The sequence below is a fragment of the Bolinopsis microptera genome, chromosome 5 (genome assembly GCF_026151205.1).
Source record: "Bolinopsis microptera isolate Bmic1 chromosome 5, MBARI_Bmic_1.0, whole genome shotgun sequence".
Classification (NCBI taxonomy): Eukaryota; Metazoa; Ctenophora; class Tentaculata; order Lobata; family Bolinopsidae; genus Bolinopsis; species Bolinopsis microptera.
In genome coordinates, this window is record NC_087076.1 from 11,059,077 (window position 1) to 11,077,425 (window position 18,349).

Here is an 18,349-nt window from a genome sequence, read left to right on the forward strand (position 1 = left end):
CACACATATCTTATGATCAATCTAGTGAAAATGGGAGGTAAGAATCTGCGAGTTAGCTGTAAAGTCTCGAAAATTCCGAAATTATTTTTGAAAAGAAATTTCTGAAATTATCGGTTTATCAGTCAGAAATTATCGCCGATAACCGATAACGATTTTACTACGAATTATCGCCTATAATTTTATCGCCGATATTATCGATTGCAAACCCTACAGCACAGCAATATATATCTAAATATCAGATCCTCTGTAATCATAATGTATAAAAAAAGGAGCTTTTCTCTGTGCTGAAGGATGAATCAAGGCAGATCATGGTTCTGTTAGCAGGCCACCCTAGTTATGGACAATACATATATATAAAATAATTAAATTATAATTTTAAAATTGTGTCAAGATTGAACTAAAACATAACTCAGGGTAAAATAGACGTATTCCCTTCGTCAAATTAACTATTTACAATACTAAACTTAAACGAACTCCGGGTAAAATAAACGTAATCCCTTTGTCAAACTTGCTATTTACAATAAGTTAATAAATTAATACGGTTGAAAATTATGTCATATTTAATAACAATGTAGCATCAATATAATTGATACAAATGAGGAGCATACATAGCAGTGAGAATTGCACATAACAGGAGGACTGGAGGTATGGAGCAATAATGATTGACAGTGCACCTTTCCACTGATGTTCCTAATTTCCTGTAATAGCTTAATAGGCATGGAAATACTTTGATTGCAGGGGATGGATTGGATTCACTTATGTACTGAGATAACTTAACCGAAATAACATAACTGCCTAGATACATTGGCTAGTGTTGGGTGGGATCATGAATTTATCGTAAGAGTTATCCCCTTGGTAATTCTCATCAGTTAGCACCATATTCATAAGAGTTTCTTTGTATAACTTAGAAAATTTCTTAACGTCGTCACACTCTCTAAGGGACTTTGGTAATATGTTCCAGGCCTTAGTTCCTAGATAGTTAAACTCCTTGTGAGATCTTGATTTAGGAGTATAAAGATTGCAGTTTTCTGCCTCACGTGATCCACCAGAAATATACGAGAATTTTCCGATAAAATGCTTTGGACATGTTTCATTGATTATACGGTACATATATGAGCTAAGATGAACCTGTCGTCTCAAATGGAGAGGAAGCCATCCCATATTTTTGTATACATTAACCGACCTCTCTCTGATGTTTACATCTAGGGCTATTTTAGCAACCTTTTTGTACATGATATCTAACTCTCCTAGTCGTTTTTTATATGTTCTTGACCAGATGGTGTCTAAGTAGTCAAAATGTGGCAACATAAGTGCATTAGCAAACATCTTCCTGAACTTAAGAGGGAGAAGTTTTTTTGATCTATACATAGCACCAATTCTTTTGGATATCTTTTTCTTAATGTTATCAATATGTTCATTAAATGTCAATCTGCTGTCAACTATAAGTCCAAGGTACTTATGGGATTTAGTTTCACAGATTACCAAAGTAAGGTCATCACAAATTTCAACAAGGATGGCATCAAGGTTAGGCTTAGAGTCAAGGATCATTAGTTTTGTTTTTTCATTATTCAGGGATAGTTTATTAGCCTGAAGCCATCTGATAACTAATTTCAACTCTTGTTTGATGTTACCATAGTTTCCTCTAGATATATTGTCAAAATATAATGCACCGTCATCAGCAAATAGATAAGGTTTAGAAAATAGGCATGCATTAGGCAGGTCATTGATAAAAATGCTGAATAGAATTGGTCCTAATATACTTCCTTGAGGCACTCCAGAGTTCAATGAATGTAAACTGCTTATCCTACTCCCAACTCTAGTTTGCTGTAATCTATCTGTGAGGAAGCTCCTAAACCAGCTCAATGCAGTATCTTTTATTCCATAATGCTTCAGCTTTTGAATGAGAATATCATGGTTAACAGTATCAAATGCCTTTCTGATGTCCAGGAAGATAATTGCAGGATGCTTGGCACTGTTCTTAGCAGTAAATATACGATCAAACAGATCTAACATGAGATAAGTTGTAGAGTGATCTTTACGGAAACCATATTGATGCTCTGAAAGTATTCCCTTTTCATCAAGATATTGAGTCAGTTGGGAGTTCACACAAAATTCGATGCACTTTCCAAGAATCGGTAAAATTGAGATTGGTCGATAATTACTAGGATTCTCAGTATCACCATCCTTATGGATTGGGGTGACTTTTGCAACCTTGCAGCTGTTTGGCATGATGCCACTGGATAAACTCAAATTTACAAGATGTGTTAATGGAGCAATAAATGCAGGTAAAATTTGTCTAAACACTCTCAATGGTATATGATCATTAGTGGATTTGCTACAAGGGATACTTGCCACATAGTCTAAGATATTGGACTCAGTTATTTCAGTAAAGCTATTCAAGCTGGTCTCGTTGTCAATCTGCTCATTTTGTAGATAAGATAGAAATTCATTTTCATTTTCCAGCTGCACTTCTGCTTGGATCTTTGGACCTATTTCAGCAAAATATTTATTGGTGGTTTCAGCATCAAGATTGTTATTGATATTGTTAGCTTTAACAGGCAGATTTGATGCTGTCTTTATCGTTTTCCATACACCCTTTAGATCATTCATGGCACACTTGGCTTTCAGTTCTGTTGCTAAGTTAGTCTTCCTATTAATTCTAGACAAATAGGTTGAATAGTTTCTCTGCCGTTTATATGCCATCCATAATGAGTCACATTTATTACAGTGTATATTACCATTTGGATGTATACGTCTGTTCTTGTTGTGTGTTAAAAATTTACGGTAAAGTTTCCCTTTCAATTTCTTACTTTCTAAAAATTCTGGAGATGGCTTATGGATGTAATCACTATGGCACTTAATTTGTTTAATTGGACAGAAGTGATCATAGTAGTGATCAATATGTTCGTTTAAACCATCAACTGCATCATTCAGACTAGTTGAATCTATTATTGGTCTATAATCACAAGTTTCCAAAAATTCTTTAAGAGCAGTAACATTCATTTTGCTGTGATCTCTTATTAGTAACTTCTTGAATTTTGAGGCCTTATGCACATTGAAATCGACAATGAACTTTACGACCTGATGATCTCCTATACAATCATCAAGGACTTTGCAGTCAAGAAACTTGGAGTAAGTGTTTGTTATGACAACATCGATTGTGGTCTTTGTGATTCTGTTTCCTAGTTTAGCAATGCGGGTAATATCCTGAACTACCTGTACCATGGTAGTGGTACTTACAAAAAGACCCCTGTGGAGTGATAGGAGGACGTACTTGATACTGTTGTCCTGAAGCGATCCCAGCCAAACCTACTCAAAGTACTCAAAGTAAGTAAGTAACAACTCACTCAGGAATTCCACCCGTAAGAAAAATTCATCTCGCTCTATGTCACAATTATGAAACTATTTTAAGACTATTTCACACATTTGTAAGAAAGACAGCTTTGAGTAAATTTTTTGTTAGTCTAACAATAAATACCTCAGGTTGAAGGGATATAAACCGACGAAATAAATCACAACACAAATTCGGGCTAACAGCAGTTTTGGAACATACCACATTAAAAGGACCACCGCAACTGTTACCCATCAGGATCGCAGGTCAAGTCTACTTTACTTAATGGATAAATATAACAATTAAAACTAAAAGAATGTTTAAAAGTTGTCTCGAGGTTTTCTAAAACGTGGATTCTATTGACATATATACTAAGAGTTGATGAATCCGGAATTTTGGAACATTTTCGGAACAAAACAAGAATTGCGCCCGTTGTTTCGTTTTGGCGGACGCTAGATTTCCATTTCACATTTACTATAAATTTAAGTATAACTATAAGCTCCAATCAGCTCACTTCAATCTTCATGATAATAATATTGATCAATTATGCATCAAATACGGGAAACACTTGAAATTCAGTTCAATTGCCGTAGAACTTAACTTGTATCTGTAATTCAAGAAATTATCAGCAAAGGTAAACTATACTCGTGTACACATCAATACACTACGCGTGCCACGTACAAATTGGGTGTATTACCTAATAGTAATATTATACATTACATGCATCATATAGCTATACACAGTCGCGCCGCGCATTCATAGATCACAGGCGCGCTATCTATACATCACATCTCCGCAAGCAATCCTCGCGCGCGCCCAACTTTTTCGTTGCATGGTAACGAACGAACACACGACATATTTAAACCCACCTATCTCGTTCTCCAAAATCCACGTTTTTCTGCAAAAACCTCCATTCGTAACCTTTCACTATTGCCTTTTTTCAAAAGGGTGAAAAGGAAAAAATTGGGACGAATTAGTCTTCGAGAATTTGATAAAATTTTAAACAAACCAAAGGCATGATACAGATTTGGCGCAAGCTTTGATAAAATTTGCGCGCACAAAGCCGCGCGTCATTTGCACGTGCATCGAATCATTCATAACTGACCACAAACATAAACTGGAAGTAGGAGGGCCCTTCCATTACTAATTTGATATGTAGCTATATTGAAAATTTGCCCGAAACTGGAAACCACAATTTTACTAGTAGAAGAATTACTTGCCCGTTGACGTTAAAATTAGATGAAATTGATATTTCAGAACCCGACTGCTGATCTCAAATTTGAAGAATAACAATTCATTGGAACACGGAATAACTATATTGGAAAATACGTCAGATCAAGCTGAGAATGAATACATGTTTTGTGGGGAGAAAATCGGTAACTGGAAGTGGACCCTCTCAAGCAGTGATGAATTTCACAAAATGTTCAAAATACCACGACCGGCATCGAACCATGGACGTCCATCATTCGCTGCCTGATACTATAGCTTACAGATTACTCGTCTGAGCTACTCAACCGTTGTCAGATATGTTATTAGGTGGTATTTTTACAATTGTAATATGTAATGACCAATAGTGAATGATCTCTTTTTTTATGTTTTTAAAGATTCTATTTGATGTGTACAGTGTTTGTGTTGCATTCTAAAATAAACCGCAAATACATTTCATGTCAATTTTAAATCTTCTAAGCCAATCTTTTAACTATAGTTGTCTTGTAAGCAGTAATAGTTACATTTTGATATTATACCTATATTTATTATTGTAATACTGTTGTATAATGCTGTTTCTTCCTCATTGTAGCTTACATATAGGATAGCATACTTTGCTATGATCTTTGATCACAGTTGACAATACTTGATTAGGGTTAATGATTGTACGCGTTTGAAATCTTGATTTGATATCATTATAACCTTTACTAATATTCAGATGAATGAATTTGATGTTTTATTTTTCCTCGGCACTATTGAAAATCCTTTAAGGGATGGAATCGGCACTGTCAAATATCGTTAAAAGGTTCGTGAACGAAATGACAATCGATCTCTTGACGAATTTCAGCCTAAAAATTGTTTTGACTCGCGTAGCAATATGAAGCCCGCGGCATTCGCCGGGGTGCTAACCCTCTTATCTGATCCCAATCCGGCAATCCCTAACTGAAGCATATGCTGAAACCCTAACACTAACCTTGTACTTTGTGTCTTTGTAGCGCGATGCACTACTTAACTGGGCCTCGCGCCGAGTTAATTGACGATGTCAATTCATGAATTTCATCGCAGCTCGGTTCACATAGCCATGTGTCTACGGGTACTGCGTGACACGCTTGTTTCTGCAAGCGAGAGGGCTCTGGTTAGAGCAAGCAGCTCGGCGCGGCACAGTAGCGCATCTCGCCGAACGAGCAATATATAATAGAGTATAACTATAACTTAATTGACGATGTCAATTCATCGTTAACGGGTGATATACTCGTAAAATATCTGTTCCAACTCGGCGCGCGTCCTGGTAGGTTGTAAACCTACAAGCAGCTAGGGGAGCATTTAAACCGCTCCTACTAAATCGCTCGCCCAAATTTTAAGAAAATTCTTGTGAAAAGGCCCTTTGGGCATGAAAGTGATCTGGATCGGTGTATTTTTGGACGCTGATTCCGAATCACACCCCATGACGTAGGGTTAAAATGCTTCCCTGCAGAGTTATGGGCAAAAAACCGTTTTGGTCACGTGACAGGCTAGTAAAATACGAATTCGATTGTTTAGGGCCCGGGTTAGGGTTAAGGTTGTGGTAAGGGTTATGGTTAGCTTCGGGGTTATGGTTAGACTTAGGGTTAGGGTTGGGATTAGGGTTTATGTAAAACCGTTTTGTACGGCTGCAAAACCATAAAAACCAAAGTCACGTGAAATTTTTGGGCGAGCGAATTAGTAAGAGCCCATTTAAACCCTATGTCATGTGGGGTGATTCGGAATCAGCGTTCGAAAATATATTGAACCAGGTAGATTTAATTTTCAACTGTCAGGGGCCCTTTTTGCTTTTAGAAAAATCTCGAAGATCGACTGCCTAGACTGTAAAGTGATTTAGCAATACACAATAGCACCCCCTATGGCTATACTATTTTACCCCCTTTACTATTTTTCAGGCATTAGGACTCATACAGACTTGTACACGTTGATTTGGTTTGATTTTAATGCGCGTTGATTCGAAAAAGCCACGTCAGCAACAATATTTTCAACAATCGCCCTGGCGGCCATGGTGGCCAGCCAGGGCACAGTCCCGATCGCTCCTGATCCACCCCTTGGTCTAACTTATGGTCTAACTTATGGTCCTGGCACAGTCCCGACTGCTACCGCTCCTGTACTTAGTCTAACGTACGATCCTGGCAGCAACATCTCAGATGGCGGAAAAGATTGGAACTGCAACACTAAACAGAACAGAAACTCAACAAACATCGAACAGACACCGAACACTATATACTACTCTAGAAATGGTTTGGACACTTTAAATGATTGCTGTAATGGCCCTTATCAGTCGTACAAAGAGATAAGGACAACTATTTGTAAAAGTACATTACACGCAATAGAACACATTAGAATTGTAATTGTACATTGCACAAGACTTTTCGAGCTAATATTCCTGGAGTTATTGCAGTCCTGCTTTAAAGCATTGATGAATATTGTAGGAACGTGCATGTATTATTTTGATGTATGGGGTAGACAAGGACATGACTTTATAGTGTGGTTTTGGAATGTGAGTTATAGTTTCGAGCGTTTAAACAGCAATTTGATTTATAACATATGCAGCAGATATATCTCTAATGTTATGAATGAACTTAATGACGGTTTTATGACGAGTATGTTACGGTCCTCTTGCTCAGCCATGTCACTGCTGCATGCCTCTTCTAGGTTTCGTTCCGCGCCCGCTGGTCTTTCCCAGCCAGAGCCCACCAGTAGAGCTCCGCCTCCTCGCGCCTTGTCTCCGCATGCGTCGCGAACCGCGTCTCAACTGAGTGTACTTGTCCTTCAGCATAGCAACTCCCCCACATACACTCCTCACAATCCCACTCACAGTGCACAGTGTGACAGATTAGGTAGTGACCGGTCTTTGCGAGCTGGGGACTGGTTTCAGATAGCTGTAGTTGTCCTTCTGAGCCTCTGCTTCCTTGTTGCGACGCTCATAGCCGTTACTTTGCTGCTTTTACTTAGAGAACTCAGAAGCAGACCACTGGCCCCTACCGTTCCTGTTTACGTCAGTGAAGAAGTAGAAAACCAATGTCTTAGTTCTAGTAAAACCTCGTGTAAACAGATCTCTCAACCCGGTTGTTTTTCCAACTCAATTTTCGATTTCTCTGCTTTGAAACTTGGTAGTTTGTTTCCACCACCTTGGCTGACTAATGCAACAGTGATGATGGCGAACGGCTCTGGGAAAACAGACGAGGCTAAAGAATCAAGTGAAACAGAGGATAACGACACTGATATTACTGAAGTAAGTGCCACTGAAGGTCTCCTGAAGCCGACCAACAATGTGCTATCATCTTGCCAGGAAACTCCCGCCAAGAAGCTCAACAGACGTCTAAGTAACGTGAGCTGGGGTAACACTGAAACAAGTGATGATGCTGGATCTGAGTCAAGTCTTTCAGGTTCACAGACAAAGAGTGATACAAACAGGCGGAGCACAGTGTGGATCAGAGATGACGGTGAGATATTTCTTGACAAAGGGAAGTCCTGCAAGCTTGGTTACATAAGCGACTACATCAGTACTGAGAGCAATGCTAACCTTTGTGCAGAACTCACTGCTACTGTTGGGAAACTCTGCACACCAAGCAACAAAGATAGGTACAAAGTCGTCCTCAAACATGGTGTGGAGACCAAACTGACAGATGTTGATCTAAAAAAGGGGGCAAAGAAGCTTAAGAAGACCGCAACCCCTAAAATGTCTGAACTATCCGTAAACCTGGACGAACCGTCTGAACTTTGCTCTTTTGTCAAATGCCACCAGGATCGTATCAACAAAACGGTTGAGGACGTTTTTCAGTTGGATGTTAAGTTTGACAAGACCACTATTTATCGGATGAGTGACCCCTCACACAGTATTCCATACGGCAACACTAGCCAGGAAAACAGCAATTTCTCTCCAGTAGTTGCAGTGTTGGCACTTGGTCTGAAGGATCCACGCCCCATGTACATCAAGACCCAAGCTGGGAGTCAAGTAACCCACAAAGCGGCCCTTATGTCTGGCACGTTGTGCGTACTCAGTGGCAAGACAGAGTTGAGATACAAACGCTCGATACCTAGAGGTTGGGGAAAAGTAGAAGAACAGTACTTCCTGATATTTGAACAGAAATGTCCAACAGAAACTGACAGCGCCCTCAAAGGTCCACAGAAGAACCCTCAGTCAGACATCACCACGGAACAGGCTGAAGAAATGAACTTCCCCCTCCTTAAGACTCCCCCCACTGTTGTTCGAGTAACGTCTGTAGCAGACAACCTGGATTATGAAGCAGATGGAGGACTCCTGCTTGCATCAAGGATCAGTGCAGTTGTAGGGAAGATGGATGAGGGAACGGTAGATAAGGAGCTCATAAGAAGTCAAGTCTCAACTGCAGGATCTTTATCTGAAAAGCGGACAAGACTTCAGAACAAAATGTGCATGTCAATCGGGGAACTTTCCATGTCAGCAGCCAATAACTCGATGTCTCACGGCATGAACTTCTCTCGATGTGACTCCCCGAGGATCGAAGACGTGGAAATGAAAGATGACATTGCATCAGTGCGTAATGCTCAAAAATGTGTGGAGAACTCTCTAAAGCATGTTGTGGATTCCATCGTATCTGTCAAGGCGAATGTAGCAACTCTCCAGGAAGCGACCAAACAACAAACTCAAAAAGACATCTCGCCTCACCCAACCAGCAACACCGACGTTTTGGATGCGATAAGTGATTTGAAAAGTGCAGTGAGTGATTGCAACAACAGAATCGACAATCTGAGCAAGACAAATGTGTTTACACAAACGATAAAGGAGTGCAATGGTAAAATTGATGACCTTGTGGAGAACATAAACGGCACAAAAGATGACCTTCAGTCAATGAGGAAGATTCTGAACGACCTTAGTCAAAATGGAGTAGATATCATGAAGAAATCGGAGGAAGACATGAGGAGCTACTACAATAGTGTCTTCTGCGATGAAACAAGGGAGCACATTAAAGACATCCACGCGTATGTAACACACCAAATGTGCGAGGTCGCAATTCAAACTGACCCTTTGATAAAAGAAATAGCAGCGTTAGGAGACCAACCGAACCTAGCCTCGCCTTCGCCCAAATTTGGTTTCCCCGATCCAATAAAGCCCTCCCTGAAAGTCTTGGTCGAAAGTGGGCAACCCATCAACGTTTGGCTTGTTACCGATTCAATTATGAGACACATTGATGAGTCATGCTTGGAATTTAGGAAATATAGGTTGAATTTCAAAAGAATTGACTTTACATGTAGTGAATCACTGACCGGTGAATACATGATGGGGAGCAAAATACCAACAGAGAAGCCTCAACTAATATATGTACATCTCGGCATCAATGATATACACAAAGGAGAGGACATTACCAAAATCATCGACAACTTCAAGATCTTTAATGAAATGCTAGAACTAGTATCTCCCACCACCAGACTGGTCATCTCTTGCCCCCTACTGAACGGAAACACCTACCAGAACCGACACGTCTTTTCCTTGAGGAGATCCCTGTCCTTATTGGTCAATCAGCAGCAAGACGAGGACCCTAAAACAAAAAGGATTTTCCTTCAGAGAAATGATAAGTTCTTCATTAACACTCAGTCCACTTCTAAGCAGAACTTGATGTACTTCCGCGATAATCTCCATCTATCAGAAAGAGGAATGCATGCAATCACCAACACCATGAGAGACACCCTCGACAAGATCTTCAGGGAGTTTGAGCTTCCAGTCTAAATTTTAGTCTTCAAATCATGACCACCAACCCAACCTCTTGAAAAAATACTATGAATTTACAATCCAAAATTATAAGCTGGAACATCCAATCAACAAATACAACTTTTGGCTCTAAGTTTGATGACCCTCAATTTTGTGCCGTCTTTGACAAGTTTCCTATTGTCTGCCTTCAAGAAATAAGACAACCTGTCAAACACTCGGGTTACAGGTCCTTCAATAAAACCCGCCGGGACAAAAAACATGGTGGCGTATGCATAATGGTCCAAAACGAAATATCCAAAGGCGTTAAACTTGAAAAATCCACAATTGAAGATGTTGTTGCCTGTAAACTTGACAAAAATTACTTTGGCGTAGATAATGATATATTCATTGTTAACTCATACATTAAGCCAGCTAACACTTCCTCTAAAAACTCAAATATTTCGGGCTTTGACACCATCCGTGAACTGGACCAATTTCTCAATGTTCTTTTAAGTAAAGGTGATGTCATTACTTGTGGTGACTTCAACTCGCGTATCGGCCATGACATCGACTTTATCAAAGAGGACAAATGTGGCTACGAGAGCTTCATTCCCCTGCCAGAAGACTACACTCCACAAGAACTTCCAACCAGGAACTCAAAGGACAAAAAGTCGAACAATTACAAAAGACCCTTTCTAGAAATGCTTGTCAATAATGAACTCCATATTCTCAATGGGAGAACTTTAGGAGACTCATATGGTGACTTCACTTGTATTCAGACCAGCGGTGCCAGCGTTGTTGACTACTTTATTATATCCCCAAACTGCAGTAAGTATCTAAGTCATATGACAATCCAGCCGTTCACTTGCTTTTCTGATCATAAACCACTACTCCTGGCACTCAACTTCTCTCCTTCCAACACTCTTGTAAACACAAAGGCACTCCATGAAACTTACGCTCGAGCCCCACTTCGTTACAAAATAACTCCTGATAGCCTTTCAAGCTTACGGGATACAATGATGGACCCACTTGTGGAAGAATGTTCCAAAAGCCTCTTAGAAACAGATTATCCCGAAGATCTCATAGGTACATACAAATTAAACGAAGATATCACAGTACACTTGAACAAAATAGCAGACAAATGTCTCCAAAAGACCAAACATCCCAAAATAACCAAAAAGGGATCAATAAATAAACAACCCTGGTTCACACAAGCCACCAGAGAAGCTAAAATATCTTGTACTCGTGCAGCTCAAATTGTTTCTGATTTCCCCAATAGCGATTATCTTCGAAAAAATTTTTACCAGGTAAAAAATACATACAAAAGTTTAATTGACCGTACAAAAAACAAATATCTTGACAAACTGAATACAGATATTGAATCTGGTAAAATTCTAAACTGGAAACAATTCAAAAAACTGAAAAAATTTAAAGGAAGAGTTGACAAATTTGATTGCCATGACATGGACAACTTTCAAAAATTCTTTGGTAAACTTTATGCCAATGCACATAGCACCATAACTGTAGAGAATAAGGAAAAAATGCTTCAAAATGCAGAGGCTATTAACAATAATTTCCAACCATCCCCTGCACAATCAATACTCAATGGCCAGATCTCTGTGGACGAAATATCTACTGCGATCTCTTCACTCAAAAACGGCAAAAGTTCCTCGGAGGATATGATATGTAATGAAATACTGAAGACCTTGTCCACAACAAACACACAACTCCTTTGCAAAGTCTTTAACCGCTGTTTGGACACTGGAACTTACCCATGGAACAACAGCATTATTACACCCCTACACAAAAAAGGCGACAAAGATAATCCAGACAATTACAGAGCAGTTGCTGTGAGTAGTACAATCGGAAAATTATTTTCGACCATCATGTTAAACAGGATAATCAAGTTCAAAAATGAATACAACCCGGACCCCATAAATCAACTTGGCTTCGCTAAAGGAGCTCAAACATATGACCACATACTCACACTCAACACAATTACGTCTAAATACAAAAAGCTCAAGGTTCCCGTCTATGCTGTTTTTGTGGACTTCCGGAAGGCCTTCGACTCTGTTTGCCGTGAAGCTATTTTCTTGAAATTAGCTAAACTAGGTATCACTGGCAAAACATTTAATGTTCTTAAACATATGTATAAAAATTCCACTGGCCAGATAAAACTATCTGGATTTGTCAGCGAAAAATTTGATATCAATAAAGGAACTGAACAGGGTCATCCACTTTCCCCTGATCTATTTAAGATATACATCAGAGATCTTTCCCCTCGACTAGAATATGATAACTGTCCGAAACTAATGAACCAACTTATCAGTCACTTACTATGGGCAGATGATCTGATACTCTTGGCACTGGACCCCAAAACCCTCCAAAAGCAACTCGATGCTTTGAACAATTTCTGCTTGGAATGGGGCGTCGAAATTAATGCAGATAAAACTAAACTCATGAAATTTAATGCCCGTTTTGATACTTATCAGCCGGTTCCCCTCAAAATTGGTGATCACTTGTTAGAAGAAGTCGAGTCATACTGCTATCTAGGAATCGAAATACACAAATCCGGCACATTCACAAATGCCCGAACTGAGCTCAAAAAGAAAGCCATGCGTGCACTTTATGCCATGAAAAGCTCAGTAAACAAATCCAAATTATCATTCCGCTCTCTAACAACACTCTTTGATGGTCTTATTAAACCTATCGTTCTTTACGGAGCGCCTATTTACACACCTAACATGGCTATCATAAAACACATAACAAAACAAGTCGATCTCAATATGGATGCCGACACAAAAACAAAATTTCAAACTAGTATCCTCAAGAAAGTTAGCCTTCTGAACAGCGAAAAAGTTCACCTTCACTTTCTTAAATGGTCACTGGGGGTAAATCGTAAAGCCAGCAACGCAGGCGTCTGGGGTGAGTCAGGCCGCTACCCATTAATCTATGGATGTATTAACCTCACTCTCAAATATAGCCAACGTTTGAAAAATCTCAAAGATAACTCCCTTGTCTCCTTAGCTTTCAAAGAACAGATGAACATGAAATTGGACTGGTACAGGGGTTTGGAGCCTGTCCTCGCGCTAGACCCATGTTTCTCTACCGATCATGTCACAGCCTACCGCACACTCAAAAACAATCACTCCAAGTTACTTTTCGAAAGAAACCCGAGTATCGCAAAACCACCAAAAGAGGACTTTCTTATTCACAACGGTTTCAAGAAACGAATTCCTCCTCAATCAACACAACCCATCGGGAGTAAAATATTCACACCACACGTCATTACTAAAACTTTGAAATGTAACTTTAGAGAATATTGGGGGTCCTGTATCAACACTTCTCGGAAATTAGAATTCTATCGTGACCTAAAATCCAAATTTAACAAAGAGTATTACCTAGATAGTGTCATTAAATATGCAGACCGTGCTAATATCACAAGACTGCGGATCAGTGCACATCGACTCGAAATTGAACTTGGCCGATATAATCAAACTCCTCGTGACGAGCGAATATGCTCCTGGTGCAATATAGTCTTAGGTTCTGGTATTATTGAGAATGAAGATCACTTCCTTAACCATTGTGATCTTAACGCTGCATCGAGGCGAAAAGTCCTAGACAAGATCCAGTCACTCATATCAAATCCAATCAAACCGTCTGCGACATCTTATTCTGTTCACAATGTCATCCCTGGAGCAAACGTCCTCAAATTCATCAGCAACAACAGTGAAATCATTGAACTTATCACGAACGAAAGTCAAGTCCACCTCACGAGAGTCGTTGCTAGGTTTGCCACTACGTGTTTTAACAACCGCAAGAAATTTGTTGACTCTCTGGCCAGTACATGAACAGTGAACACTGAAAATCACTGTACCCGCTTTTGTTTCTTTTCGCGCAACGACGAGTGCAAACTGCAAAGTGACCTGGCTCAAGCATTACAGCATTACCAAGGCGACTGAAAACAAAATATTCTATGTCAAATCTTTATTTTTCACTTTAGTTAAGTTATATTAATATAATAAATTCAAATCTTATGATATTGTTATTATCTTAACAGTTACTATTGTAGCTCAAGATTTTAAATTTGTATTCCTTGTATTCCTTGTATTCCTTGTATTCCTTGAAGTCGTCCAGAAGGTTTGTTTTTAGTTCAAAACATGGTAGAGGAATTATTACTGATATGATTACATATTTAAAAAGTCAGGTGACAGTCGAGTGTAGTCAGTGCGATTAATCATCATTCGGCTCTGAGATTGGGATTATGAGGGTGTAGCGCACAGTACATATTAATTCAGCAGCTGCTAGAGGTTGGCAAACACTTCAGCTTGTAGGTTTACAACCTACCAGGACGCGCGCCGAGTTGGACTCAGATATTTTACGAGTATCACCCGTTAAACTTCAGCTAATTCATAATTACTCGGATCTGGACTGGAAACATGGAAGAAGTTCCAGAATTGACATTAAAAATTCTCCAAAACCTCATATAATATCGTAATTTCCCCTTATATATTAATATAGTTATATTATAAAAGATTCGCTTGATAGGTATCACACATTCCGATAATCGTGAAATCAGCAATCAGGCAGAGCTTGTTCTTGGTTTTATACTAATACTATCAGTATCCTACTCTTACCAGTACGGCTACCTTAAATGATGAGTCTTCAGTCTGGTAAAGTCGCGTCAGTCTGGTAAAATCGCATTAAACCGTTATACTTACATGTAAAATCCGGATTGGAGTATTATTATTTACACGGAATACGTTATACTTACACCTATAACTATAAGCTTACCGTTGTCCCTCTACTTTGCCCTTACAGTTACAGTTACATTCTACTAGTACTTCCGAATGTGACCTTACACATTACATGTTACAATGTTACATTCGCCCCATACTGGAAAGCACGACCAGGATGTGTTAAGTACATTAAAAATATCATTTACTAATAGATTTCCTTAATTAATAATTTTCTATTTGAAAAATTTAACGTGTATTGTAACTGTAAGCCAAAAATCAGAATGTATAGTATTAGTAAGCCAAGAAGTAAAATCAAATTTAAGTCCCACGCAAACTTGATTTTATGACTAGGACTATGAGCGGATAGAATGTGAGTATTTTATTATTTCCTTTGATACAGACGTTTGTTAAGTAGCATTGACTAGAATAAAAAAGATGGCAGCAGATTTGAAACCTAAAGTCGGTGAGTTGAACAGGAGACATCTCTTGCCATTTTAGTAGTTCCAATAAGACAGAAAACAGCCCTATGGCTATAGATTTGTAGGTAGTAAGTATAACTATAATTTGTCTCCCTTCGCGATACGTGATTTCTGTTAAACTTAAAGTTAAAGTTGAACCACTTCGTGGCTATTTGCCGCGAAGTTAGAAGTGGTCGTGCATTTGTAGTGATATTATAAATATAATATCGCTAAATTTCATAATAATTTAAACTTAAACGTTGTTTTAAACTTATTGTTCATCTCAGAAGATGCGGAAGAGGTAGAAAATGACGGAGGAAGAGGAGGAAGAGGCCGAGGCGGGCAAAGGGGCCGTGGAGGAAGAGGGAATGCTGGAGAGGGCCGTGGAGGAAGAGGGAATGCTGGAGAGGAAGGAGAGGGCCCTGCTCCAGATGGGGGCAAAAGAGGGGGTAGAGGCGGTAGAGTAGGACAAGAAGGTAGAGAGAGAGGTAGGGGAGGAAGAGGAGGCAAGGAAGGGGGTCAAGGTAGGGAACGAAAAGAGTCAGAAGGAGGCGAATGTGGTAAGACGAATAGAGGAGGAAGAGGAGGCAGAGGAGGAAAATCAGAGTGTAGACCAGAAGGTGAAGGAACAGAGGATAGTGGGGAAGGAAAGAGAGGACGACGAGGCAGAGGAGGAAAGAGAGGCGGTAAGGAGGATGCAGCAGGCGAAGTAGAGACTGAGGGAGGGGAGAATAGAGGAAGGAGAGGAGGTAGGGGCCGTGGCAGAGGAGCTGGAAAACAACAATCTCAGGGAGAAGGAGAGGAAGCTGAACCAGCAGGAAAACCCCAGAGAGGTTTGTTGATTGATCTCATTCTCAATTTACGACAATTAAAGTATCGGATTCGCACAAAAGTTGGGCAAATTTGGCCATGAGACTGACTAAACTTCATAACGTACACTACCGGATAGAGGGCAGAATCATGATTTTTATCGCTAGGTCATACTTTTAGGTGAATGAACTATTTTGTGTTTTGTTCGGCTCGGCTCTTATTTCAGCACTGCAGCTTTAAACTGAATCCCAATTTATTTTTAACGACGTCAAGTCAAGTTTCCTAAAGTTTTTTTTGTTTGGTAAAACATACATAGTTACAACCAAATTTCCGTACTAATTTATGAACTGACAGGTGGAAGAGGAGGCAGAGGAGATCGTGGAAGAGGAGGCAGAGGAGAGGGGAAAGAATCAGCCAAGCCAGACGAATAGAGTCCTAGAATTCTTCAATAATTATTTTAAGATGTTAACCATAATATATCGAACTAACTTCTAGTGTCTTAATCCATACCACTTTGACACTCAACGAGAGCTAATGTGTAAATTGTAACAAGCTAATTTATAACGTTTGCGATATCTTGCATCTTAACTTCAGTTAGCAGTTGGAATGTTTCTCACTTCTAATATCAAATAACTGAGTATATACCCATCGCGATACAGGGAGTGTCTAACAGTCAAGTGATACTTTTAATTTTTTTTCTATTAGTTATCAGTCTGAAAGTGAAAGTAATCATTGTTGTAATTGACAGGTTTCGCTGTAATTCTTTGTAACTTATTGAAAAGTGTACACTGTATCAGTATGCTGTACAGTAGTTATCCTATATTGTACTTTTCATCTAACAATGTATCCATTTAGGTCCAAAATTAATATAAAACCGGGGTTTTCTCCTCAAAATTATGACATAATTTACCACATTTACCTGGGGACCCCAGTAATCACCACATAAGATTTACTAGAGTATAATAATGTATAACAATAATTGGGAATAACGAGAAATAAATATCTTTATACATATCATACAGTGTAACTATTCAAATTGACTATAAGCTACATAATATTTAGTATACATGGTCATGTTAATCAGCTAAAGCTGCTGGATTGAATAATATTTAAGATTTTGAAATACAATATATTTTAAAACGATGGAAATTAAAATTGTTAATAATACGTCTGAACTCTGAAGATGACCGAACCGAATTGAGCCTAGTTTCCACACAGTTAACAGGGCACCCAATAAGCGTAGAGTTGGCATCAAATTGGTTTTTTTTAAAGAGCATATATAATATTTCTTCACAAGATCAAAGTACTTATTATTTCTGTTTAATTAGCCCTGTGATTAGCACGGACTACTATACTGAGCATATTGATAATTTGATTTTGACGTACCATTAATATTAACTGTTCGAGCGACATCTCAATTTCTTAAATTACAGACTCAAAACTATTGTAATATTAAATTATTATCGAGTATTGAATGCGGAGGTCTTCATTAAGCCGTTATAGTTAGTTAATAAGCACAATGCAATTTTAGAACGGAATTACGATCAACTGCCATCTTTGTTAGAGGTCTGACATCATATTCTCAAAAATTACCCAAATTTAAAACTTGAGTTAAAATTATTAATTAAATTTAGTGCGTAAAAATAGATCCTCTCCTTAAAGAAACTTCAAATCTTGAAAACACTGTAATGATCCTGAAATTCCATATCCATTATCCATCTTGTCCTAATAGTCCAACAACAGTTGACAAAAAGCTTCGGTTCAAAGTCCCCATTCTTTATAAACTAGGTCAAAACAACAGTTTTCATAGCTTTCCTTATCTCCGATCTGACCTCGTCCTCCACCAGCTCTATCTTACTGTCGAGAATACTGTGCATGGTATCAATGCTTTCTTGTAGTGTCTTGAAACCACTCATACATTCACCGCGCAGTCTGGAGGGGGGATATTATTATTAGCAAAATAAATGTCTACAATTTAAGTTACATTAATGGTATCAATTATCAATACCACCAACACAACTTATAATTAGCTTTGGGATAACGATGTAACATATTTGTTATAACTATGAATATGTGGAGAATCCCTGTGGCCTGGATCTTCTAAACTAAG

The 18,349-nt window shown here is 38.8% G+C and overlaps 2 protein-coding genes across 3 annotated transcripts in view; one reads left to right on the plus strand and one right to left on the minus strand.

Annotated features, from left to right (window-relative positions):
* Positions 1-15,406: 15,406 nt before the first annotated feature.
* LOC134815439 (uncharacterized) lies at positions 15,407-16,670 on the plus strand. The gene is made up of 3 exons (XM_063823974.1): positions 15,407-15,434; positions 15,717-16,262; positions 16,594-16,670. Exons 1-3 carry the CDS (start codon positions 15,407-15,409, stop codon positions 16,668-16,670), a joined length of 651 nt encoding a protein of 216 aa, XP_063680044.1.
* Positions 16,671-16,972: 302 nt separating this feature from the next.
* Positions 16,973-18,349, minus strand: part of LOC134815776 (protein FAM81B-like) — a 31,333-nt gene continuing 29,956 nt past the window's right edge. The window contains exon 8 of one of the 2 annotated variants that reach the window (XM_063824366.1): positions 16,973-18,171. In XM_063824366.1, coding sequence (XP_063680436.1) covers positions 18,024-18,171 — 148 coding nt within the window. In that variant the 3' untranslated portion in view covers positions 16,973-18,023. The remainder of the gene's footprint in view (positions 18,172-18,349) is intronic. The other variant, XM_063824367.1, reaches the window with a different exon arrangement.

What these genes read in the sequence shown, in the direction of transcription:
- LOC134815439 (XM_063823974.1), top strand. Translation starts at nt 15,407, where the DNA reads ATGGCAGCAGATTTGAAACCTAAAGTCG. An exon ending in AGATTTGAAACCTAAAGTCG is followed by an intron (nt 15,435 to 15,716) that starts GTGAGTTGAACA and finishes TGTTCATCTCAG; the next exon opens with AAGATGCGGAAGAGGTAGAA. An exon ending in AGCAGGAAAACCCCAGAGAG is followed by an intron (nt 16,263 to 16,593) that starts GTTTGTTGATTG and finishes ATGAACTGACAG; the next exon opens with GTGGAAGAGGAGGCAGAGGA.